The following is a 25923-nucleotide window of genomic DNA, read 5'->3' on the forward strand; positions in this document are numbered from 1 at the left end:
TAATTTAGGTTTTTAGCATTATATTATGAGAAACCATAGAGTCAACCTTACTCGGCAATTGCTTAATTAGCTCACTCATGTGAATATTCTGGTTTGTAAATTCTTTATTTTGTTGTATTTGGGTTGCGATAAAGTTCTTCATCATTAGTCTAAGGTTTTCCTTTTTATGTGCTTGAGGAGCAGCGGGGACTCTTTTTTGATAACTTGGAGAAACTGCAGGTGTTGGATTTGGAGAAAACAACACGTTGTTGCTCTTATAGGAAATATCTGGATGGTTTCTACAGCCAGGGTTATAAGTATTGGAGTATGGGTTCCCTTAGGCATAGTTTACTTGGTCGGACGAAATTCCAGCCAATAGGTGGCATTCGGGAGTGTTGTGTCCAGGGATTCCATATAACTCGCAATTAGATGTTCCAGCAGCTATGGTAGATGCTGAAGTTACTGTCAAACTCTCGATCTTCTCAGTAAGGGCATCCACTTTAGCATTAACATGGTCTATGCCATTAATTTTTTACATTTCGCACTTTATCAGTGGTTTTTGTACAGAAGTTCGCTCACCTCCCCAATGATAGTGGTTTTGCACCATATTTTCTATGAGTTAATAGGCATCTTCGTAGGGTTTATCCATTAGAGCGCCGCCAGCTGCAACGTCTAAGGTTAGTTTGGTGTTGTACAAGAGACCATTGTAGAAAGTATGGATAGCCATGGATCAAGTCCATGATGTGGGTAGAGCCTCAACATATCCTTGTATCTCTCTCATGCTTCAAAAAGAGATTCGTTGTATTTTTTGCCTAAATCCTTTGATTTGGCTTCTTAGCATATTCAGTTTTCTAGGTGGGAGGTATCGTGCTAGGAAACATTTTTACAATTTGTTCCATGTAGTTATGGAAATAGATGGTGGAGATTGGAGCTAAGCTCTAGCTTTATCTCTCAAATAAAGGGGAAAGACACGTAACCTTATGACTTTGGGATCAACACCATTAGCTTTCAATGTGTCTATGTACTTCATAAACACTGACAAATGAAGTTTTGGGTCCTCCGTAGGGCTACCAGAGAATTGGTTCTATTGCACAACTTGCAACAGTGAAGGTTTCAACTCAAAATTATTTTCCTCGATGGCAGGATGTGCAATGCTCGAGTGTGGCTCCTCTTCATACAGAGCAATATGGTACTTGAGAGGACGGTTTTAATTTGCAACCATATCAGAAGTTGGGATATTGTATTCTAAACGAAGTTGTCTAACTCGGTGTCTTAGAATAAAATGCTTGATTCCGTTTATGGGTTGTATTGGCTCGTCTTCGGAGGAATGAGTGTTTGGTATACAACCAACAAATAAAAGGGGAAAATAGATTCCTTAGTCTATACTGCACAACAACGGAGTTATGATATTGACTAAATTGGTCACCGACAACGGCGCCAAAAACTTAATCGCGACTTAATTCGTCTACCGAATTATCCAACTGCAAGTGCACAGTTGTATCATGTAGTTTTAAAAGATATCTAATCCACATGGACCAATAATCAAACTTATCGCTATCTATTGGTGTTATGTAAATATAAGGCTTATGAAAATTTTATTTAGGGGAAATTAAAACTAAAATTAAAATAAAATTTAGAAAATATATCTTAAAGGAGAGACCGAAATGTGGATCCTGGTGTACCTCATGAGCTCAATAATTTATTGGCGTGTGTTAATGTCTTAAATCACTTTTCAGTAGAAAAATATTAATTTAAAAACCTTTATCTCACACTTTCGTGTTATTCACTTTAACTATACTTCTAGACCATATGTTTTCTCTGGCGAACCCATATGAATCAATAAATAATTTTTAAAAACTAATAAGTTCTAATGAATCCTAAAGCGCTCTTGCCGTGTTTAGGATTAATGCCCACTTTTTACTATCTGGTTCAAGCCTCACATTCTTGTGGTATTGACTCGAAACCTTAATGCTTTCACTCTCGTGCAAAACTTTTCAGTATATAAAATTAAAAATCAAAACCAGAAAAATAATTTATAAAAAGGTTTAGGCCAACTTATTACCGAGTCCCGTCAGAACGATGATCCTCACATATCAGACTCAAAGAAATTTAGCTGGACATGGTACTAAACAAAAACATGCAATTCATGGTAATGGAAATTAATAGCAACATTTCAAGTAAATAAATTTTAAACAAGTAGAAATAAATTAAAGCAATTATATAAAGAACCTGAAAAACTGGAATTAATACGGAAATAACTTCGTCCAAAGAACGAAATGAAAAATAACTTCTAATAGCATCATGATTACTTTAATCCAAGCTTACAATAAAAAAACCTAAGAACTAAGGTGTGATAGTCCCCCAATGCGAGAGTTATATCACTTGGAAACTATCAATATATAGTCATATGCTACTGGAAAACATCCACAAGTGTTGTGGAAATAGTGGAGAAAAAGTAAGGAAGTTGGTGAAGACTGAGCAAGTTGATTTCCTTATTTTTCTGAACTGCACGTTTACGGCAAACACCATGAGGTCCATGGAGAATGCCATAACCTTAAAAAGTGGAATACGTGGCTAGTGAGGTGCACGACAAACGCCCCGCACCAGAAAATGGTGATTTCGGCGCTTTTTCTTCATTTCTTTCTCTTTTTCTCGGTTTTCTCATACGAATGCTCTTCTTCGATAAATACCTAAAATAACTTAATAATACCGGCATAATACTAAAAAACATATGAAAATGACACTAAATTGCATGCGAATTGGGTCAAAATTTATATGCATTTTCACGTTATGAATTATTAATCTTACTTTCAAGTACTCTTGGAAAGGGAAAAGTGGTAAGAGTGTTCATTTTTTCATTGAGTTTGTAGCATATTTTGCATTCATTTCAACTTTCGTTTGAGAGTTTCTTGTGGAATGCAAGTGCATTCTCCGTCATTCATATGGTGGGGTAATATCTTTTCAATTGTTTTCTTGTTTTGTAAGTAAGTTCTTCTTTTACCCTTTTTATTTTTCAAAGGTATGTGATATTGTGTGTATGATGCATGTAATAAATGTTCACTTCCACAAATTTAAAATGTGACCATTGTGTGTTTTGATTTTACCATTTCATGCCCACATTTACATGGTTGCATGTTATAAGCTAGAAAATCATGAAAAACAATCATATGCATAAGTGTCTCATCAAACTATTCATGCATTGGTCAAATTGAGTCCTTTAAAGTCATTCCATATACACAAATGACAAAAAATTCAAGTTTTGGACATTATGTGTCGACACGGAATACGTATAGTCGGCACATAAAATCAAAGTTTTGAATTTGTTAAAAATCCTTCAGTATGTGTCGACACATGTAACTGATAGGTCGGCACGTAAAATGATTTTTTGAATTCTTTGGTATGCGCTTCAGTATGCGCCGACACATAATCTTGACAGATCAACACATGCGTTCGGAGGTTGACCTATAACCTTTCATTTGGTCAATTTTCCTTTCATTTCCTTCACTCTTGTTCATGCACTTAAATCCTCAAATATCTTAACTTCATCTTGAGCCTTGAAACTAATTCAATTTACATTAAATATTGTATGTTTCATTCATCCCATATCATTAACATCTTTAATTTCATATAATCATTGCATTATTCATAAATTTCTCTCATTTTCCCTTCAAAAACCCTATTTCACCATAACTCACAAAAACTCTGAATTCTCACTTGTTTGTGTCTTGTCCTTACTTCTTTGTGTGTTTTCTTGATTGTGTGTCCTATTTGAGTGTGTTGGTATTCATAAATCTCTCATACCCATTCACTTTTTATCAAAACATTTCACCAAACACTTGGAGTGCACACTTAAATTCAAAAGTTTTTATGGCTCCTAAGCTCTCTAAGACTAAGGGTGATGCCAAGGGAAAAAGTAAGGCCAGTTCATCCTCTGTTACTATGGAAAATCCACTTTTCTTGGTTTCTAGAAAGTGTGTTGCTGAGTTTGAAGAAAAACATAAATATAGGCTTATGGTGAAACAATATATCTGGAAGACAAGTGTGGTTGCTAGTTTGGATCTTGTAGCACATCAGCAGATTGACTATTTTCTACAGCTAGCTCAAGGCTACAACGAAGACCTAATTCGTGTCTTTTACTCCGGATTGCATGCTAGGGAAGGTTCTTGTTTCAAATTCACTATTGGTAATGTTTTCTATGAATTTACTAATGAATTATGGAAATCTCTTTTTGGTATAACAGTTGTTGATGCTGATGCTGATGCTGATGATGATGAAGTGGATCCGTTGGTGATAGATATTCACACTCATATTCACTTTAAGTGGAACGTTCATATGAATGAACTACTCAAAGCTCCTCGTGATGAAAATTGATATGATCCCATTACCACTAGGAAGTTTAAAATGGTCCCTAGAATTCTGTTGTGGCTAGTATCCCATATTTCGCGTCCTAAAAATGGAGGATTTTCTCGCATTGACTTTGCTGAAATTCATTTGGTATACATTATGTTGAATAAAATCAAGACCAAATGGCCTCACTATCTTGTCTCTCGTTGTTTGCTATCAAAGATTGCAACAAAGGAACATCCTTTTGCTATGTCTCCATGATAACTAATATTCTAAATCATTTCAACATCGGCATGCCAAATCTCATCTACAAATCTCCCGGATCTGCTTAAGAGTTCTCTCAACAAACCCTTACTAACTTAGGGTAGTTTTGGGACATAAAATGTCTAGCATATTACTTCTATGTAGGTAAAAATGGTCAAAAAATTTACAACTTTTATGATCCTACTAAGTTTGGTGATGATGCAGCTGAAGCTCATATGGATGATGAGCAACATATGGGAGTTTCTCATGATGTCATTGAGGGAGATGTTGTAATGCAAAATTCTCCTCATGGAGTTCATCATCTTACTAGTTTTGGTACTGGTTATGCAGATACGTCCTCTATTATGACATTGCTTCAGAATATGCAATTGAGGCAATGTATGAGAGGTATATTGAGGATTATTAAAGGCGAGATGTCTTTGAAGCTACACAAATGGAGCAGTTTCATCTGATGCAAGAGCATATGACTACTCAGGATGCTAACTTTGAGGCTTTTGCTTCATATGTGAAAAAGAGTCTTATGTCCTTAAGGAATGAGATGAACATGAATCATGCTGCAACCATTGCTAGAATCAACCAAACAATTGTAGCTCAGAATGAAAATCATCGTCATTATGCTCAGTTTTATAGAGAGATGTGTGATTTCTTAGATCATCATTATGGGAATGATGGTCAAGGATGGAATAGGGGATATAGGCCAATGCTTAGGGGATAATAAAGGGAACGGGGAGGAAGATGAAGTGCTTTTAAATGAAGTGTTGTGATGATGTCTTGGATTGTGTCTTTTGGTCTCATTTTTCATTAAGCATTTTGCTGGGTCATGTTTTGAGTCATTATGTATTGTTCCTTTTATTGGCTTATTTTTATTCTGTTTTATGTATTAAAAATATTACTTCTTTGTTTGAAGTTGTGATAATGGTTGTGTAATAATGTCTACAATTTTAAATGATTAATGTGTGATGTTGGTTTGCTTATTATTTTAGTGTATTTTTCATGTATGGTGAGAATATGTGAGTTCATGTCTTATCTTTGAAACTCTCTCTGTATTGTATAGAACATATGTGATTTGATATTGTGAATAGTTTGATGTGTTTCTTTTTTATGTTGTCAAAGGGAGAGAAGTTTATGAAGATATGATGCATACACTCAGGGGTAACCTTTCATTTTAAGGACACGAAATGCATCGTCTCAAGTTTTACCATCTTCCAAAAGGGGGAGTATGTGAGTGAAACTTTCTGTTTAGATTTGTTTTGTATGATGTCAAAACTTTTTGTTTAGCGTTTATGTACATTGGACGGTATCAACTTGAGTCTAGTTGTGCATTTTGCATTAGGAAGCATGACAACATGGTTGAAAATGGTTTAGGGAAGATTTATGCATTAATAAAATGTATTGTGCATTAAAGATTCATTTTTGGGTGAAAAACTGCCTATAGGTCGACACATACACTTTACATATCGTCCTATAGAAGAAAAAACTATTTATAGGTCCACACATACGATTATAGGTCGACCTATATAAGAATTTTGTTTACTACAAGTGGACACATATGATGCGTAGGTCGACACCCATGTTGCAGTAATGAAGCCTGTAAGTTCTGACTCATGTGCTGCCTCTTCAGGTTGACACATAGACAACACACATCATGTACAGGTCAACCCATGACTTGTATAGGTCAACCTATAGATAAAAAATCTGGAAAATTTGATTTTTTTTTTCTATTCCTTTTTTTTCATACATGTTTACATATATATATACACTTGGTACATGCATCATTGTCTAGCAAGGTTTCTAGTGAGTAAAACCTATAAGAAATCATAATTTCAAAGCATTCTCATCATCTTCAATCTCTCTTCTATGCATACACATAATCAAACTACACATAATCATTTTTTGATTGGGTTCCAACTAGATTAGGGTTGATAATGTCCAATTAGGTTATCTGTACCGTTGATATTGGATTGAGAACTTTGAGGGTTTCAAATCAGAAAACCAAGGTGAGATTTTCCTTCAAGATCTTTAGGGTTCGAAGATTTTGGACAAGATTAAGCAATCCAAATCCAAACCACCATTACACCTTTGATAGAACCGCAAACCTCCCTTTGGTACTCTCCTTCTTCACCAATACATATCTCCACCTTACCATAAAATCACAGAACAACTCCTTTCACCATCTGCCGCTGGGACAAAGTCTTTCCTTGTATTGTTGGTGCATTGTGAACAAAGGCAAAGAGATAAAAATTGTGTTTTGTTTTGATTTTTTTATTAATGGAGTTTTTTTTTTGTGTCTGAAGAACATTGTTGTTGTTGCTTAATCTGAGAGAGGAGATCGAGAGAGATGTGAATGTTCTTTTGAAAATATTTTGTGCAAGTATTGTTGTTTGTTGCTGTAAAACATTGGACATCGGGAAGAAGGATTAAATCTTTTTTATTATTAAAAACTTCCCTGCCACATGTATATTCCGAATTGGATGTGTCTATTTTCAAATTTTGAAACAAATTTCTTCTCTACTTGTCTCTTAAAATAACCATTTGTCTCTTAAACACATTTTTCTATCTGTTTCATTGTTTCAAATTATATTATTATTATTATTCTGACTATTAGTATTATTATTCTGAATTATTTACTTTTATTATTATTATCACTATTATCATCATTATTAGTATATTGTTTATGTTTATGATTATCTTTGATTAATATTACTATTTTTAATTATTATTATTATCATTATTATTATTGTTTTTTTTTGTTAATTTACCATTATAATTCATATTAATTATTATTATTATTATTGTTACTTTTATTATTATTATTATTATTATTATTATTATTGATTACTTTTGTTAATTCTTATTGTTAATTTAGTTATTAATTATTATTTTTGCTAACATTTAATTATTATTATCATTATTTTTATTATTTTCTAATTTATCATTGATTATTTATTTATTCACTAATTTTTATTATTTATTTTGTTGATTATTATTATTATTATTATTATTATTGTTGTTTATTGTAGTTATTGTTATTATTGATTATTGTTTATTTATTTATCATTATTTATTATTTATTATTGTCATTTATAATTATTATTATTACTATTATTGTTGATTATTATTATTAATATTATTATTATTATTATTGTTTTATTGTTATTGTTATATCTATTTATTGATTAATTAATTAATTATTTTTAATTGTTAAATAGAAAAAATTCGATTTATTAACCCGTCGATTTTTCACAAATGCAATATAATTTCGGAGTTAAAAATTCAATTTAACTTCAGAAATTTTCTTAAACGCATAGAGTCTTGTTGATCGATCTCAGATAAGGTGATTCTTACATGAATCGCTTTACGATTGCTTAACATAACAATAAATTTTTTTAGTTTAATTTTCGTTTCTTTTTGTCGCTTAAAATCATTTTTTCACAGATGCCTTGCAATTTCGGAGTTAAAAATTCAATTTAACTTCAGAAAATGCTAAAGCACATAGAGTTTTGTTGATCGACCTCAGATTGGGTGGTTCAAACATGAATCTCTTTATGATTGTTTAACATAGCGCTAAGTTATGTAGTTCAATTTCTGATTTTATTTCAAGTCCCTTGGCTTTCTCTTCGGCCTTCTCACAATGAGATTCTTTATTTACAATTGTCTTTTGAGCTTGTATTGTTTAGTTATCGTGTTGTATCCCCATTCAACAAACTATACTCTTATTCCCGTAAAAGTGTAATAAGTTTACCGCTTTCAGTTATTTAATTATATTAATTAATTGTTAACTCAAGATTAAAATCAACGCTTTCAGAAAAGAACAAAAAAATATTTTTGATCCAACGTCGAACAATTTTTACAAATCAAAACCATTTCTATATCCACTTCTCCATCATTTTCAAAACCCTCATATCATCCCATCCGATTTTCAGTTCCAACGTAAATGATAAAAACCTCGACCCAACATCGAGTGTCTTTTTCCTAATCAAATCAAATTACTTAATTTTACTTAAACACTATTTCAAAAGGGTGAAAAGAGAGATGATCTAGAGCATATGATTTCTCTCCTCAATTGTTTGGATACGAGTTATCTTACTCAACTATTCTAGCAATTGTCATCTATTAAAATACTTCTAACCCCCGCCACATCCAAACTCTTTTCATAATCAAACCTTAAGTGAAACTCATTTTCGAAATAAACTTGGACGAAAAAGGAGGTGGTCTAGAGCCTTACTTGACCATTCGAGTAATCATCATCAAATAAAATACTCAACACATCAAACTTGTTTTCTTCCCTTTCGCGACATCAAAAACGTTTCCAGAAACGAGTATGCTATATCCATTTCGACGCGAAAAAAACAAAGACTTCAGCCTCAAAGAGCGAGTAACAAGTAAAGGTTTAATCGCTCAAATGTGATATAAGCATCACCCTCTAAAATAAATTAATCCAGTATTTCTCTTTTAGTAGAACTACGTAGTCTTGAGTTCTCCATAGCACATGGAGATACGTAGGAGCAGGACTGAGAAATCTTGTCAGATATATTAATGTTAAAAAACACCCTTTTTAATAAAAAACATTTCCCCTTCTTTCTTTTTCTCGCTCAGTAAGTAGAAGATAACAATTAACATTAGCTAACACTCTATCGCAAATCTAACTAAGTGGTCCCCGTTGAGTACAACAAATGTGAGGGGTGTCAATACCTTCCTCTTGTATAACCGACTTCCGAACCCGAATTTGGTTGCGATGACCATTTTCTTTTTCTTTTTAAAGGGTTTTATCAATATTTTCCCTTTCCTCCTTTGAAATAAATTAAATTTGATGAATACTTTGTTCCAACATCTTTTCCGTGTGCGAGCGAGCGCTTCGCGAAGGATCACGTTTTTTGGAGATGCAACATGACCAAAATTGTTGATGGAAAAATTTATGAAGACCATAGTTTGAAGGAAAATTTAAGAGGGACTAAAAGAGAAATTTGGTATATTTATAGGGACCACAAACTTATTTAATCCAAAATTATAATTATCAAAAGATTAAAGAATTTGTAACGAAAAAGAATAATAATTAAATTTGTCTAAAATTAATTTTTTATGAGATAAATATTTATAGGGACCACAAACTTATTTTGATATTTTATAACCTAAATCTTATTTTCTTTTTTGATAAGTTTTATTACAAGAATAGGCATTTTAGACACAATTTTTTAGCGTCACCCCAACTCCAACACTATTAGCGTCAAATTTACGTTTTCAAAAGCGAATGCTAACATGTATTCATTTAATATATTTTAAATGTCTTTATTTATTTGAGTATTTTTAGTAAAAATGTTAGCGAGGGTTGACCCTAGTTAATTATTTTTCAATTATGTATTAGCTTTCAAGTAGAGTTCCCGAAGGCCGAAGCTACTTAGCATCGGCAAGACGCTACTATTATCTTTTAGGCTTGATGCGTCCATCCTAACATCGATACTAGACCGACGGTAACGACCAATTAGTCACTTTTTTAGTCGATGCTAAAGTGTAGTTTTCTTGTAGTATATGATAATCAAAATAAATTATAACTTGTGCAAATTTTGTATGAAATGATATTGAATACATCGATAACTGTTTTTGAATATATTTAGAATAAATGTTCTAATTTACAACAGGGGTATTTTAGACAATGTAATTTTGTTTAAAACCTATGTAAAGTTAAAGTTCCGTGTTTGAAAGACATCCTGAAATTGTTTGAATTTCATTTGAAATATGGCAAAAGAAGTTAAAGGCGGGTCTTCCAAAAGTGACATTATAAGGGGGTAAGGCGAATCAAAGAGCCTTTGAATGCTCCAATGTTGTTGAGGTTAAGTTAGAGCCTTTGAACCCTGATGACCATAGGGTCATTGTTGTGAGAAAGAACATCAACAACGTCTTCATTCAAGAATGTGATTTTGGATTTTCGTTCCTTCCCCGGGATTTTGACTTCTAAAAAACGGTTGGGCGTACTATCTTGGGGGGGGGGGGGGGGGGGGGGACTAGATCTCCTCCACCCGCGAAACCTAGGCTTTCAAAGATTTTTAAAGTCTGGTGTGGGGATGAGAGCTATCTCATGTAGGGGGTGATAATCTATATGTATGTGGTTTTTTTATCGTAATTATAGGTTGCATAAAAGGACGATTAATCCACCGCTATTTCGAAGAATTTTGTCAAATGACTCACTCTATACCGTTACCGTATGGGGACACATCATTTCCCCACTTTCCCATACCTGACTATCATTCCTAGAGAGAAATGACATATTTAATAAAATGGACGACACATCTAATAAACCGGCGCTCAAACAAGAAAAGGCATGACCACAAATGAACTATGGATTCAACTAAAGTCTTTTGTACTTGCCTTGCATCTTATGAGCCCTCTTTTAGGTATAACAATACAAATTTATTTAAATAATAACAATTATTGGAATGAGTAATTAATCTGTAACAAAAATGAATAATAATTAAACTAGTCTAAAATTAATTTTGCATAAAAAACGATAATTATTTGTGACATGGACCATGGGTTTAAAAAGTTAACGATAAGTATTTTTTACTTTTGAGAAAAGAAAATATTAATTATTTTTATTACAAGTTTGATAATCAAAATAAATCACAAATTGTTTAAATTTTGCATAAAATAATATATAATCCATCCATTATTTTGGATGATATTTTTAATTTGCACCAAGGGTATTTTAGATAAAGACTCTGCTTTGACATCACATATTTTTGAACATATATCTTATACATTTATATGACAATAAAATATTTGTTTGATAACTGTCTTTTATTAAAAGTTCTTTTATTAAGAGTTTATAATTTATTTTACTATTTAATAACTTTTTTTTTAAATGGTATTTTAAATAATATTTTAAGAGTTTAATTGAAATACATTAACAGTATAAAAATATTTTACATTGTCAGTTAATAATAGACATTGAATATTGAAATAAGTTTTACTTTTATTTTAAAAATCTATAAAGTAATGCAAACAGGTGATGGTGATGGATTGATAGTGTAAAAATTTGTACACTGACAGTGCATAGTAATTAATTCCATATTTTAATGTATATGTCAATATTAGCCATTTTAGACTTGTACATATTTAGCTGATCTGTGCACGTAGCTAGTTAGTTACATCCTTCTATCTATCAGTTATTTCTGTTATTATCCTTTGTGTATATATAGCATAGAGTGTAACCACTTTACTAGATATAACAATAATCACATCTTTAATCTTTACTTTCTTCCTCTTCTTCTTGTATTACTACAACTTTTCCATAGAGTTTGTGGCCTATTTACGCATTATCAACATGGTATCAGAGTCTAGTTTCTTATTGTTTTTTCTTTTGTTTTTTACTTTATTTTTTTACTAAAATTCACTTTTACCCTTTATAATTTATTTTAATTTTAAATTAATAATTATATATTAAATGTAAAAAATATCAAACACTTTAATTAACTTATTATTAAACCATTATTTATTATTTTTACCGTACAGTGCCAAAATATTTTCTTTTAAAGTTCTTGTAAAGTTAAGGTTCTGTGTTTGAAAGACAACCAAAAGTTGATTTAATTTTATTTGAAATTTGACTAAAATTTCTTCTAAACAATCAAGAATTTTCTAATAGTATGATGTGATAGATGATTCAAACACTTTTATGTTTTTGACAAACACTTCTTATATCGAGCGGATATCATTGATATACTTTGGAGATTATTCTCTTTTTTTATATAATTATTATTTATCATTTAAAAAAAAGAAGTTATTGTTGGAATATAGATCATTGTAAGACAATTTAAAAGATTAACCTTTTGTAAATAAAAAATTGTTTGTGTGTGGATTGTGGAATGCTGGTGGAAAATAGTGGCAAATTTTTTTACACCTAAAGAAGATGCACTCTAAAGATGAAATTTGATATATTACACATGATAGAACATTCAACACTTTGGTACAAAATAAAACTCATCATCCATCACATATACATAGTGATTTATAGAGTTGAGAAATAACTATACTAAAGAGTTGCAAGATAGATAATACATAACCATAAAAGATTCATGTCTATCTATACCTCTCTTTTTTTTTCAACATCCAACATTATTAATTCATGATATTTATTACTGAGAATGTTGATATTATCAGTTACCGTTGTTGGAAGCACCACCATGTCCACCGTGTCCACCTCCACCATGGTAACCACCACCACCATTATGGTAACCTCCACCGCCATTGTAACCACCTCCACCATTATGGTAACCACCTCCACCATTGTGGTAACCGCCACCGCCATTGTATCCTCCTCCACCATTGTGGTATCCGCCACCGCCATTGTATCCTCCTCCACCATTGTGGTAACCACCTCCATTATGGTAACCACCACCACGTCCATAACCTCCATATTTAGCATCATTTACTTCATTTGACTTTTCAACAACCTCTGCAACATTGTAAATATATAACATTAGTTATAACTTAGTCATTAGCAATAATGTGTGTATATAAATATTAAGCTCAAATTAAGAAAAATAATGTATAGCTAGTTCACCCTCAGTTAATTCCCTAGCTGACACCTCTGATGAAATAAGAAGAACCATGGCCAATAGGCCAAGAATGAGCATTGCTTTTCTGGAATCCATTGTACTGAACTCAAGAAGAATTGAAATGTGATATTTGGTAGTGAAGGATGAGAAAAATAGCAAGAAAGTGGTGTCTATTTATAATGGAAGGAAGTAGGAATCAATACGGAACCTTTACATGGTGGTTGGAGTGGTAGCTCGTATGTATTAATTCAATCTTATCTTTAAGACTTGAAAAGATAGGAGGCTGAGGCTGTGAAATGATGCGCTGTTGTTCTTGTCTACTAGTGGAAAGTGACAGTGTTGAAATCATAGTACTTCTCGTGGAGCTGCATTCCAAATATAATCTACACATTTTAATAAGATTTTTTATATACGGTCAAATAATTGAGTAAACAATCCGTTTTAGTTTCTAAATGAACATGGTGGAATCGATTTTTGTGAGGAATGCTAGAACATCTCTCAACATGGAATTATATGTAATTTATATGCATGGTTTTAAATTGTAAAAATATTGCTGCTCCACAACCGCATAGTGTGAATTAAAATTTTGCATTTCATCACAATTAAAAATCACATCATACAATTTTATCCAATTTTTTAAATTTTTTTTCATCAAAATTCAAAATTCTAGAATCCCAAAGCTCAATTTAATCTTTTTTAACACCAAGTGTTTTTTAATGGTATGTTTGAAAGATCTTTCAATTAAAATTCATGTTGCAACATCAGCAAATGCATCATAACAAGTGCAGTGAATACAATAGCAACACCTGCTATCGCAATTGCATCCATATTTGCGACCGCAACCGGGATTTAAAACTATGTTTACATGTATACACTACCTTAACTTTTGTTGGTATAATTAAAAATCAGGAAGTGAGATTTTTATGCATTTTCAATGTCAATACGGCTTTCACATGAATATTAGAGTATGTTGATACTATAGAATTTGTTGAAGATGGAAAGTAAATCATTAATGTCTAGTGTAAGGAAATGTAAAATCATGAAGAAGAAATATTCTTCATATGTGGACATTTCATTATTATTATATTAATATGTGAACATTTAATTATTATGATAATGATATATACTTATGTTGATGTAGCCACTCTTCTCACAAAATATTTAGCAAGATGTCTCTTGTCTAAGTTGTTGAACATAATTTAACTATGTTATTATGGATTCTATTAGTGAGATATATTGGGAAAGACTTATTTTTCAATTTTGTGCAATCTTAATAGGAACATATCGTATTATTTTTGTTGTAGATTATGTATGATCTAATTGGGATTGGATCGAACTTAATGTAGATTTGTTTTCAAACTCTAGATTCTACGTGATGTTATTGAAATTATATCGGTGGTTTAGTATTTTGTATACACACAATCTGGGTTTTTGGACTTGTTGTTTGTGTGTATTGTATGTGTTAAAATGTCTTATGTTCACTACTACAACTAACACATCTAACGTCGGCTGCGAAATACATTTAATATCGGCTACACTGACGAGCTAACGAATGGTGACATGAAAAGCAATTACTTGTCACCTCGGTATTTTTAAAATTGAGGTTAGAAATTAAAAGGTTAGAAATTAAAAGGTCGTGGGTTCGATCCCCAACATTGACGCATCCAATATTAATACTCGGTGTTTTGTAGAACCGAGATAATATCTCAATATTATTACCTCGGTTTTATGTAAACACCGAGGGAATAAGTTTTTTTTTGTAGTGTCGTTTGCATTTGTATTACAAAACATTTATAGAACCATATCCCTGAATATAGAATCATATTTTACAGATTCCTGAAACAGAAACATTGTACATTTTGTCAATTTCTCAATCTGAAACATTGTACAACAAATATTCATTGATTAAACCAAATACAAACCCAAAATGGCACACACTTTATAATTTTACATCAAAACTAAAATAAAGGATTATGGAAAAAAACAATAACCAGAATGGAAAATTTTGTAGGCTGTCTGATAGGATTTGTCACTAGTCCTTAAGCACCTATAGTTTGAATAACATTTGAAACCAATTAGGTCAATCAACAACAACTTTAAATATATAGTACAATAATTAAAAGGGGTAAAATGATTAATTATAAATTTTAAAGAAATATAAAATATTTACTTACTACTTTTGTCATATCCCCTCTTCATGATCACGAAGAATAGCATGCACATCATTTGAATCATTTTCTTCAAATTCTTGACATACATATGATGCTAAAGAAGGCGTCTCATAGTTAAAATCTTTATTTTCACCAGTGTTATCAGGAAGATGTTTACATTAAAGAACAATTGACCATCTAGTGTTAGAAGGATCAGTGACATAAAAAACTTATTTTGCTTGGGTTGCCATGATAAAAGGTTCGTTCTTATAAGTTGCCTTACGAATATCAACCCGTGTGTATCCCAATTCATCAGTTTCTACACCAGTATTAATATCAATCCACTTGCACTTAAATAAAGGCACTTTAAAACAAACATAGTCATTCTCCAAAATCTCCTCAATGACCCCAAAGTACACTCTAAATCCTAGTACAAAATTGTTATGTTTGGAACTAGAAAACTATATGGATTCAGCCTCAATCATAACCCTATTATTTTGCATGGTGCTAGGATCATCCTTTGATTTTGTATAAAATGAATATTTAGAAATATTTATGCACTCCAAGTAATTACATTAAACTTAGGCATACGTGACAACCATTTGCAAATATCATATACACTTCTCTTTTTCAGAAATATTTTCATTAAACCAATTTATGAAAGTTTTGTTATGCTTTGTCAACAACCATTTTTCATTCATCCAGAGGAATTTTTCCTTTAAAAGACTTTTGTGAGCGGTCAAGTAAGGTTGAACTTCAGTAAGGTTATTCAATATATGCAAATGTGCTTAAAGAACTACTTCTCGAGAAAATGTCTTAACATTTAAACCTTGAATACCTCTACCATCATAAAATCCATCATGATAAGACTCAAGAATTCCTATAAAGCAAGCTTCTGACAAATAATTTGTACAAAACTCAATAGCTTCTTCTATGAAGTACCTTTATACGATCGAAGCTTTCAGACGGTGATGATTCTTTTTATACCTTTTAAAAATCATCATGTAACGTTGTACCAGATACATCCACCGTTAAAAATTGGACCACAAATGCTAATCTCTCTTACTAGCATAAAAAGAATCACTAGCATTAGCAAACAATCCCTTGAACCTTGGAATTATCGGTAGGTACCACATCACCTTGGCAGGAACACCCTTGCTAGTTACACCATCATCATCATCAACACCATTATCCTTCTTCTTGTAGCATGACTCCCCATGCCTCGGGAACTCCTTCAAGTTTTCAAAATATTTTCTATATAATATACAATCATTGTGACATACATGTATTTTGACATAGTCCAAACCCATTGGACACAATATCTTCTTGGCCTCATAAGTATGGTTCGGCAGCGTGTTACCTTCTGGAAGTATTTCTTTCAACAATTCAAGCAATTCAATGAGACTTTTATACGCCCACCCACCTCTTGCCTTAAGATTAAATAGTCTTAACACAACTGACAATCTTGTACAAATTTTACATCCCGGATACAACGAATCTCCCATGTATCTTCGCAAAGTATCTACCATATTAGTGTTCTTGAAAGCATCAACTCCAATATCATGAATGATGTCTTCTAGATTATCATTCATAACTTCATCATCTTCAACTGTATGTGACAGAGGTCTCTCTTTTTTCGCTTCACCATGCCATACCCATTTTGTGTAATTTTGAATAATTCCATCACAACCACAATGATTGAATATAACATCTCTATGTTGTTTTTCGTATTAAAGTAGTATTTACAAGGACACCAAAAAAAACCCATTAGTGTCAGAAAGGTTTTTTTCCAGTGAAATCAAGAAATTATTTCACTCCATTGTCACACTCTTTACTTAATCTACGGGCTTTCATCCAACTACGATCCATAATCACATAAAGCTTCTGGAAGAAAAAAAAAGTACACAGCCAACAAAAATAATGCTTCTTAACAACAACAAAAACAAGAATAACAGTAATTGACCAACTCAACAACAATAATAACATATCAGACAATAATGGTGAGAGAGTTTTTTCGTTCGCTAGGGCTTCTTGGAGAATAAGTATTCTTTCGTTGGCTGGAGAAGAAGTGGTCTTTCGCTAGGGATCGAGAAGTGAATGAGGTAGACACCGAAGGAATAAAAAATATAAAGAGAGTAACAAGAATAACAATAATGGAGAATAACAAGAACAATGGTAATGGACTAAAGCAACAACAAGAACAACAACAATAATAACATATCGAGGAATAATGGTGAGAGAGTTTTTTCGTTCGCTAGGGCTCCTTGGAGAATAAGTATTCTTTCGTTGGCTGAAGAAGAAGGGTTCTTTTGATAGGGCTTGAGAAGTGAATGAGGTAGACACTGAGTGAATGAAATATATAAAGAGTATTTATCGCGGTTATACTGGAAACCGAGGTAACATATCCGATGTAAAATCTATAAAACTAAAGGCGCCTTTTTTGTCCAAAAAGAATAAAAAATTAGAGAGTATTTATCTCGGTTTTAATGAAAATCGAGGTAAGATGTCCGACATAAAATCTAAAAAATTAAAGGCACATTTTTGTTTCCATATAAAACATAAAACTACAGGAGTTGGGAATCAAATCTCACACCCTGAGTATATATTTATGTCAGTTTTTTATAAAACCGAGGTAACAGATTGATTTTTTTATAAATAAAAAAAGGCGCTCTCGTTACATACACCCTTGGTTTTATATTGTTCGTGTTGAAATCTTCGTCATAAAAAGCGTTATTTATTGTAGTGGTTATTTACCACCATGCATTGAGAGATATAGTTTTGTTTTGTACTCCTGAAGTTTGTCATGTTCCTATTGTTATAAATTGCAAACACTTAGGAGAGTGTTTGAGTGGAAATTCATTAGTGGTAATAGGAAAAAAGGCCTTAGATGGCGATTATTTGGAATAGACCATTGTGTAATATTGCATTCTTTTATTAGTTAATTTTCTTTCTACTGGGCTATTGCCTTCCAAACGTAGGTGTCAATTGAATCAAACTAGGTTAAAAACTCATTGTGTATTTTGTTTATTAATTTGTTGAATTTTTCATATATTATTTCAAACCATATTCTCTCAATGTCTTCTTAACATTGTCTGTGTCATTTTCCCTCTGATTAAACAAAAATTCATTTGGAATCAGAGGTGGCACATTGTTCCTCTTGGATGTTTTTTTTTTCTACGAGGCCAACCTTTTTTCTTTGAGATGGGCAATAATAAGTAAGGAAAATTTATTAACCATCCACCAACTCTTGATCGAATGAATCATGATTTTTGAAAGGCTTGCATGGTTTTATTTTCTCAATTCCATGGACAACAAGACCAGGAAAGTTGTAATCAATGGATGGAAACATCCTACTACCAAAGTCGATGGTGGTATTGAATTTGTGAAACTTGAGAAGGATTTGGAAACTGTTGAAGATGAAGTTGCTTGTGGAAATTTTTGTGTCCTTAATGTTATTCACAATGGAGTTGAAAAGAATATTTTCAAGATCATTAACATTTGAATCATTGTTAAAGAGGGATGGGAAACTCTCTAAGGATATGTTCAACACCTTAAATAAAGAAGATGATGCTGCTAATAATGAAGATTCTTTAGACACTAATTATCATACTTTGTCACTCTGATTTTAGTATGTTTGTTTTTGGACTACTGGGATTTTAGTTTGTGCGATTGGATACATGCTCTTTTGGCCACGTTCTTTCTACTTTTCTCAGTTCTCAAACTACTATTCTATTTTGGTTATCCTTGTCTTTGGCCTTTTTTAGGCAAACAAGGGGAGAAGGCATACACTTCTATTTTTGGTACTTTTAATTTGTGAGTTGGATTGCATTTTTTGTTGTTGGTATTTTTTGACTTATCTGATGTATGTTGTGCTTGAAGTGTTGGGATTCTTGTTTAGCCTAAAAATATTCAAAGAAGGCGTTGTTATTACATATGCATTAACTTATTTTAATCAACAAACTATTAAGAAATATGTCTCTGATCTTATTATGTAAGTTGTTGAAGACGACCTAGCTAAGTAATTCTAAAATATATTAGTGCAATATTTTTGGAAAGATTCATTTTCTTGATTTTGTGTAATTTCATTGGAAACAACTTGTATTATCTTTTATTAAAGACTATGCGAGATCTTATAGGGATTGGATTGGATTTGCTGTAGATTTGTTTTGAAATTCCAGATTCTAAATGTTCTTATAAGGATTAGATCAGATTTGCTAAAGATTTGTTTTTAAAACCTTAATGGGCCTTCTAGATATATTGTCTAATATATATAAAGAGATAATATTCCTTACCGGTTTAGTATTGTGTATACACACATTATGGGTTAATGGACTATTTTTTAATGTTTACAAATTATGTATGTTTGTACGTGTGTGTATGCATGTATGTGTTTGTGTGTGTGTGTGTCTGTGTGTGCGTGTGTGTGCGCGTGTGTGTGCGTGTGTGTATGTGTGTGTTTGTGTGTGTGTGTGTGTGTGTGTGTGTGTGTGTGTGTGTGTGTGTGTGTGTGTGTGTGTATGTGTGTGTCCATGCACGTGTGTGTTGAAGGTGACAAGAAACAAAAGAAATGAGAGTTTGAATTGGATTTCTAAAAACAGAATCTTTTTTAAAACCAAGTCAATAACGCAAGCTTTAGTTAGTTCTTCAATTCTTCCAAGTCTCCTTTATATAAGAAGTTAGAAGATCTGTTGGATGGTAGAATTGAAATAGCAAATTGAACTTGTCTCTTTGTGTAGCGGTTTGCATATAGTAGACAAAATGGTACAATAGTACTATCCTTAGCCCACAAAATCAGCGTAGTGGGGGGAAGGGTGATCTTGTACTATGTATTTTGTCTGATGCAAAACCTTTTGATATTATCTTCTAATCTTCAGAGGCTTCTGATGAAATGATGTTGAAGCATTCTTAGAAGGATCAATAAACTAGTTAACAGAATCTTCAGAACCTCGGTCTTCAGAGTCTTGACATAGTTCCTCAGAACCCGGTCTTTAGAGTCTACAAATCTTGTTATTCAAAATCTTCAGAACATGAGCACATAATCTTGAAGGATGAAAATATTTTAGAGACTCTTTAGTCAGAGTCACAGTCTTAAGCTTTAGCACAAACGTTCATCGACACTGTTGTCTAAGAGCTTTCTAGAACTTGACAATATCTTATAAAACACTTGTATCTCTTCAGAGTCAGAGTGTGTTGATTCCAGAATCTGATGAGGCACATGTCAATGCTTCAGAGTCAGAACCTGTTAGCAAAATCTACACACTAGATAAAAACCATTAGTGTACAAAATTGTTCTCTAAGAAATGCATTATTATCATTAAAACTAAAGGCCAGATGCAAAACCAAATCTTATTCTTACATGCGTGTGTGTTCTATAGTTTAAACAGTCTCATATTTCATTTTCCACCAATCATTGAGAGATAAAGTATTATTTTGTATTCATGAATTTTTTTACATTCTTTTTGTGGAACTATGTGCTTGCAGGTATGAAGTTGAAGATCTTGCATATGATCCATTTGAAGATTTGATGACGACAATGATGGTTAAATTCAGTGGCAATAGCTTTCAACCTTGATGATGTTGGTCTAACCAAAGAAAACATATTATGTCTCAACTACAAAAGAAGACTCAAGATCAAAAGTGCTTATATCATCAGAAGAAATCTAACAAAGAATCTTGAAGCCTCGGATAAAGTGTGAAAGCTCGTTGGTTCATGTTTGTTTGTCATACTGACCCGAGTATTGAAAAAGTAACAAAGTAGCTTATAAGTACTAAGGAACTCTCTCTCTCTCTATCTCTATCTCTATCTCTCTCTCTCTCTCTCTCTCTCTCTCTCTCTCTCTCACACACACACACACACACACACACACACACACACACACATACACACACACACACACACACACACACACATACACACACACACGCACACCTAAAAATATCTCTTCAATAATTTTTTCTTTAAAATTATTTTCTAAAACAAGCCAAGTGATTAAGCCAATCGATTGGAGCATTAAGCCAGTCGATTGGAGCATTAAGCCAGTCGATTGTAGAAGAGCTAATAGATTAACCAATAAATTAGGACAACAAATTAATGACTAGCAATAAATCTATATCCAACATTTTCTATTTGGGCTTGCTAATCAATTAAAAATGATTTGACCAGTCAATTAGAGCTTTGTACTAATTGATTGGCTCATTAATTCAGCCCATGGATTATTTCTCTTTTTGTTTTTTCCAACTCCTATATAGAGGAGGCTCACCTCCTCTTCATTTCACGCCACTTTCCAATGATTTAAATTTTATTTGGAATTTATCTCTCTCTCTCTCTCTCTAGAAAATATTTCTTTCACTTAAAATTTTCTTAGTGCTTATGAGTGAAACTTTACTTGTGAGGAAGAGTTTTTGTAAGTGGTCGTACTATTTTTTTATTTCTTGGGAATGTGATACACTTTAGAAGATTGAGTTTGGTTCATGAGATAAACTAGTCATAAATTCTCTGATGTGGTTTATTGAGTTTTTCCGAAAAAATTTATGCTTTGGTTATTGAGATGTGCCTACAAATCATTAAGAAGGTTCGTTAGCTTAGTCTGTGGTAAAATATATCTTTGGTTAGGGATAAGCTTGTAAATATCTACATATCAGCTTGTATTAAGGTTTGTGGGAATAACTTGTAAAACCTTAAAAGTTTATAGTCAAAATCTCAAGAAGGCCTCTTGTGGAATGGACTAGGGCAATGTTGGGCCAAACCTGGATAACTTTCTGGTGCAATCTCTATAACCTCTACTCTGTTTATTTTTATGCTATTTAATTTTTTTTATTTCCACTAAGATTTAGTCTTAAGAAACTATTAACATGATCTTAATCAATAAAAGTATAAAATCAATCACGAATTTTGTATACAACAGTCTACTCCCCCTCTTGTGCTTGAAGTCACTTGTCCAACAAATGGAATCAGAACCCAACTTCTATTAAGGATTAATCCTCTCAGTTGGAAAAATGACTTTAAGCTATTAACTAAACAAACCCACATCCTTCAATGGATAAGGGTATAGTTTGTAAAAAGAGAAAATGAAATTTTGCATAGAAGGGATTGATCGTGGTACTTTCAGGGATGTGAAACAAGGGCCACTTGTCCCTACACACAATGTTTATGGTGTTGTAGTAGACAATCCTGAAATGGATTGGTTCAAAGATGATAAATAAAATGTGTAACATGGTTTGAAAGCAAAAAAAATCATCACAACCGCTCTCGGTCTTGATTAATTTTTGCGAGTTTCTCCCTATAAAACTTCTAAAGAAACGAGGGATATACTCCAAATTACCCATGAAGGAACTATTGAGGTAAAGAGGGAAAGGTTGGGCACATTAATCCATGAGTATGAACTCTTAAATATGAAACTTAAAGAGAACATAAGTCAAATCCAAACACAATTAACCCATATCGTGAGTTATATGAATACTCTGTGAAAAAATTTCTCAAATGAGGAGTTAATCATAAAAATCCTTAGATGCCTAAACCGTAGTTGGCAACACAAAGTCACTGCAATTTGTGAATCTAAGGATTTAGTGACTATGGACACACATACACTCTTGGGTAAATTACAGGAGCATGAAATGAAACTCCAAAGACTTGCCATAGATGAAGAAGGAGAAAATAAAAATAAGAGTCTAACACTTAAAGCTGGAGAATCTGACTCTAATGGTGACATGGCTTTCATAGTAAAGAACTTCAAGAGATTGATGAAGAACGAGAAAAATAAAAATGAGGAGTAAGAAATAGATACAGAAAAATCACAATTCATTCGAACAAGTTTTAACTGTCGAAATAAAGAACACATCAAACCATATTGTCCCCTATTCAAGAAAGAAAATAAAAAATTTATAAAAACTCAGAAAAAGAAAAAAGCTTATATCACATGAGAAGACAACGATATGGAATCCTCTGACTAAGGAGAAGAAAAAACTAACTTCGGTCTAATATAAAAATATCAAGACAATGAGGTGAATTCTCACTTCTCTTATCATAATTTATCTAGAATCTACAGAAAAAACTAACAACAGAAACGAACAAACTACAAATTATTTCTACATCTAAGGATACTATATCCTCTATTTAATATAAAAATAAAACCCTAGAAAAGGAGATAGAACTCCTTAGAGAGAAACAAAAATATTTTATTCAAAACTCATCCACTTCAAACAAAGACGATGAGCCTGACAAGTGCGATAACTGAGAGAGTTTAAAATATGAAATTTGCGATCTTCAAAAAACACTTGTCAAGTTCACCAAAGGAAGAGATAACTTGAATGCATTATTATGGAATCAAAGAGCCTCTTACAAAAAAGTTGGATTAGGCTATGAACCAAAGAACAACATTAGAAAATTTGAAAACATCTATTAGACTAAAACACGTCTCACTGTAAAACCATAAAATGTAACTACTGTAATAAAGAATGTCATGTTGACATGTTCTGTTTTATAAAGAAAAACCATGAAATTAAAGAAGTACATCATCCTTATAACCTCTATAACAAATATTGTGAAAATGCTTATATAGCCAAAACAAAGAAGAAAAATGTGTATGAAACTAACAAACAAGGGTCCAAGATGATAGGGGTACCTAAAGTTAAGAACTAACATTATTTTTGCAGGAATGCTTTACAGTCTCAAACACCAAATGATATCTTGATAAAATATGTTCAAAGAATATGAAAGGTGACAAAACCTTATTCTCCACCTTCTTTCCCAAATAAGGAGGATCTGTCTCTGTTTGAAATAATAATAAGGGAATGATTTTAGGTAGGTCCCTAAATCCAACGATTGAGGAATTTCTATTGGTAAAAGGACTTAAGCATAATTTACTCATCATAAGTAAATTATGTGACAGAGATTACAATGTGACATTTCATTCTTCTGGTTGCAAGGTCATAAAATCAAAATCAAAATCAAATGAAACTCTATTTACTAGATCACAAAATGGAAATACTTACACAATGAATTTAAATAATATTCCTTCAAGTGATGTATGTATTCTAAGTATTCTAAGTAACAAGGATGGATCTTGGATATGGCATAGGAGAATATATCACATCCATATGGATTACATGAACAAATTGGTTCGTAAGGACTTCATAGACAACCTTCTAGACTTACATTTTGAAAAGAACAAATTATATGATGCGTTCCAAAACAAGGAGCAAGTGAGGGCCTCTTTTAAATCTAAAAACATAGTTTCTACTGATCGGTCCTTGTATCTGCTTCACATGGACCTTTTTAGCCCATCTAGAACCGTAAGTCTAAGTGGAAACGTCTATTCCCTTGTAATTGTGGGTATCTACTCTCTTTATATCTGGACATTATTCTTATCTCAGAAAAGAGACATGTTTGCTGCCTTTCAAAAACTAGCCCAGGTTATCCATAACAAAAAAATGTGTAAGCATTGCATCTTTAAGAAGTGACCATGACAGAGACTTCAAAAATGAGGAATTCGATTTTTTTAAATGATAATGGTATTCTGCAAACCTTTCTCACTCCATGAACTCCCTGATAAAATGGGGTAGTAGAGAGAAAAAACTAGATCTCTAGCAGTGCTTGTGCGGACGATGCTCAATGAGACCCTGTGAACTATACAAAGGAAGAAAGCCAAATATCTCTCACCTTCACCTTAACAACGAAAAAAGACAACCTTAGAAAATTTGACTCAAAAGCTGATGAAGGCGTATTCATATGATATTCCACTTCTAGCAAAGCGTTTAGAATCTATAACAAAATAACTACGACAATCCAAGAATCAATTTATATTACCTTTGATGAATCTAACCCCTAAACCTGTAGAAGTAGAAGTTGTTGATTGTGAAGGTATTATGGAAAAGACAAGTATGGAGGATGATCAAGAACAAGACCAAGAGAAAAATGAAAATCAAGTCATAGTGGAAGAACCAGTTCAGGATCAAATATGAAACACTTTACAAGAACATCCAAATCTCCCTAAGGAATGTAGATTGACAAAAAACCATCCAATCCAGAATGTTATTGGAGATATATCAAGGGAGACACCACTTTTTGTTCTCTTAACAAGGTATATAACTTTATAGATTTTTTTTCACAAATTTAGCCAACAGGAATCTATAAAGTTATAGTCGACGAACATTAATCTCTAGATATGCAAGAAAAGTTAAATCAATTTGAACGAAATAACTTTTGGTAACTTGTTAACCAAGCTTCAGTTAAACTAGTAATTTGTACCAGATGGGTCTTTCATAATAAGATGGATGAAGATGGAAATCTTTGAAGAAAAAAAGCAAGACTCATTGTGAAGGGGGAAAATGTACCTGATTAGGAAGTAATAGAATTTGATGAAACCTATGCTCTTGTAGTTAGATTAAAAGCCATAAGGATGTTATTAACCTTACCTTTCATCATGAATTTCAAATTATTCCAAATGGATGTAAAAATTATTTTTCTAAATGATTACATCCAAGAGAATTTAGTTTTTAACCAACCTCCAGTTTTATCTACCCAACTTTTCCAGACCATGTTTTCAAGCTTAAGAAGGAACTATGTAGGTTGAAACAAGCTCCTAGAGCATGGTATGACTGTCTAAGTAAATTCTTGCCTTAAAACAAGTTCCAAAGAG

At 32.3% G+C, this 25923-nt stretch overlaps 1 protein-coding gene and 1 non-coding gene across 3 annotated transcripts; one reads left to right on the top strand and one right to left on the bottom strand.

The window, feature by feature from the left end:
* The first annotated feature begins 712 nt into the window (after nucleotides 1-712).
* LOC127125181 (small nucleolar RNA R71) lies at nucleotides 713-820 on the top strand. Its single transcript, XR_007804638.1, has one exon. It is a non-coding gene; the product is annotated as a small nucleolar RNA R71 (small nucleolar RNA).
* An 11529-nt stretch (nucleotides 821-12349) lies between these two features.
* Nucleotides 12350-13456, bottom strand: LOC127118070 (dormancy-associated protein 2). Of its 2 annotated transcripts, XM_051048213.1 has the most exons (3): nucleotides 13142-13376; nucleotides 12913-13033; nucleotides 12496-12873 (listed from the first exon to the last, which is right to left on the bottom strand). In XM_051048213.1, exons 1-3 carry the CDS (start codon nucleotides 13230-13232, stop codon nucleotides 12735-12737), a joined length of 351 nt encoding a protein of 116 aa, XP_050904170.1. In that variant the 5' UTR covers nucleotides 13233-13376; the 3' UTR covers nucleotides 12496-12734. The 2 variants fall into 2 exon arrangements, with proteins under 2 accessions (NP_001414270.1, XP_050904170.1); NM_001427341.1 differs by having other exon boundaries at nucleotides 12350-13033; nucleotides 13142-13456.
* Nucleotides 13457-25923: the final 12467 nt, after the last annotated feature.

Source organism: Lathyrus oleraceus, chromosome 2, assembly GCF_024323335.1.
Source record: "Lathyrus oleraceus cultivar Zhongwan6 chromosome 2, CAAS_Psat_ZW6_1.0, whole genome shotgun sequence".
Lineage (NCBI taxonomy): Eukaryota > Viridiplantae > Streptophyta > Magnoliopsida > Fabales > Fabaceae > Lathyrus > Lathyrus oleraceus.

Excerpts from the sequence above, each read along its gene's own strand:
- LOC127118070 (NM_001427341.1), bottom strand. The coding sequence starts at position 13,232 with ATGGATTCCAGAAAAGCAATGCTCATTCTTGGCCTATTGGCCATGGTT. Across the intron at positions 13,034-13,141 it reads AGCTAGGGAATTAACTGAGG|AGGTTGTTGAAAAGTCAAAT; the intron begins GTGAACTAGCTA and ends ACAATGTTGCAG.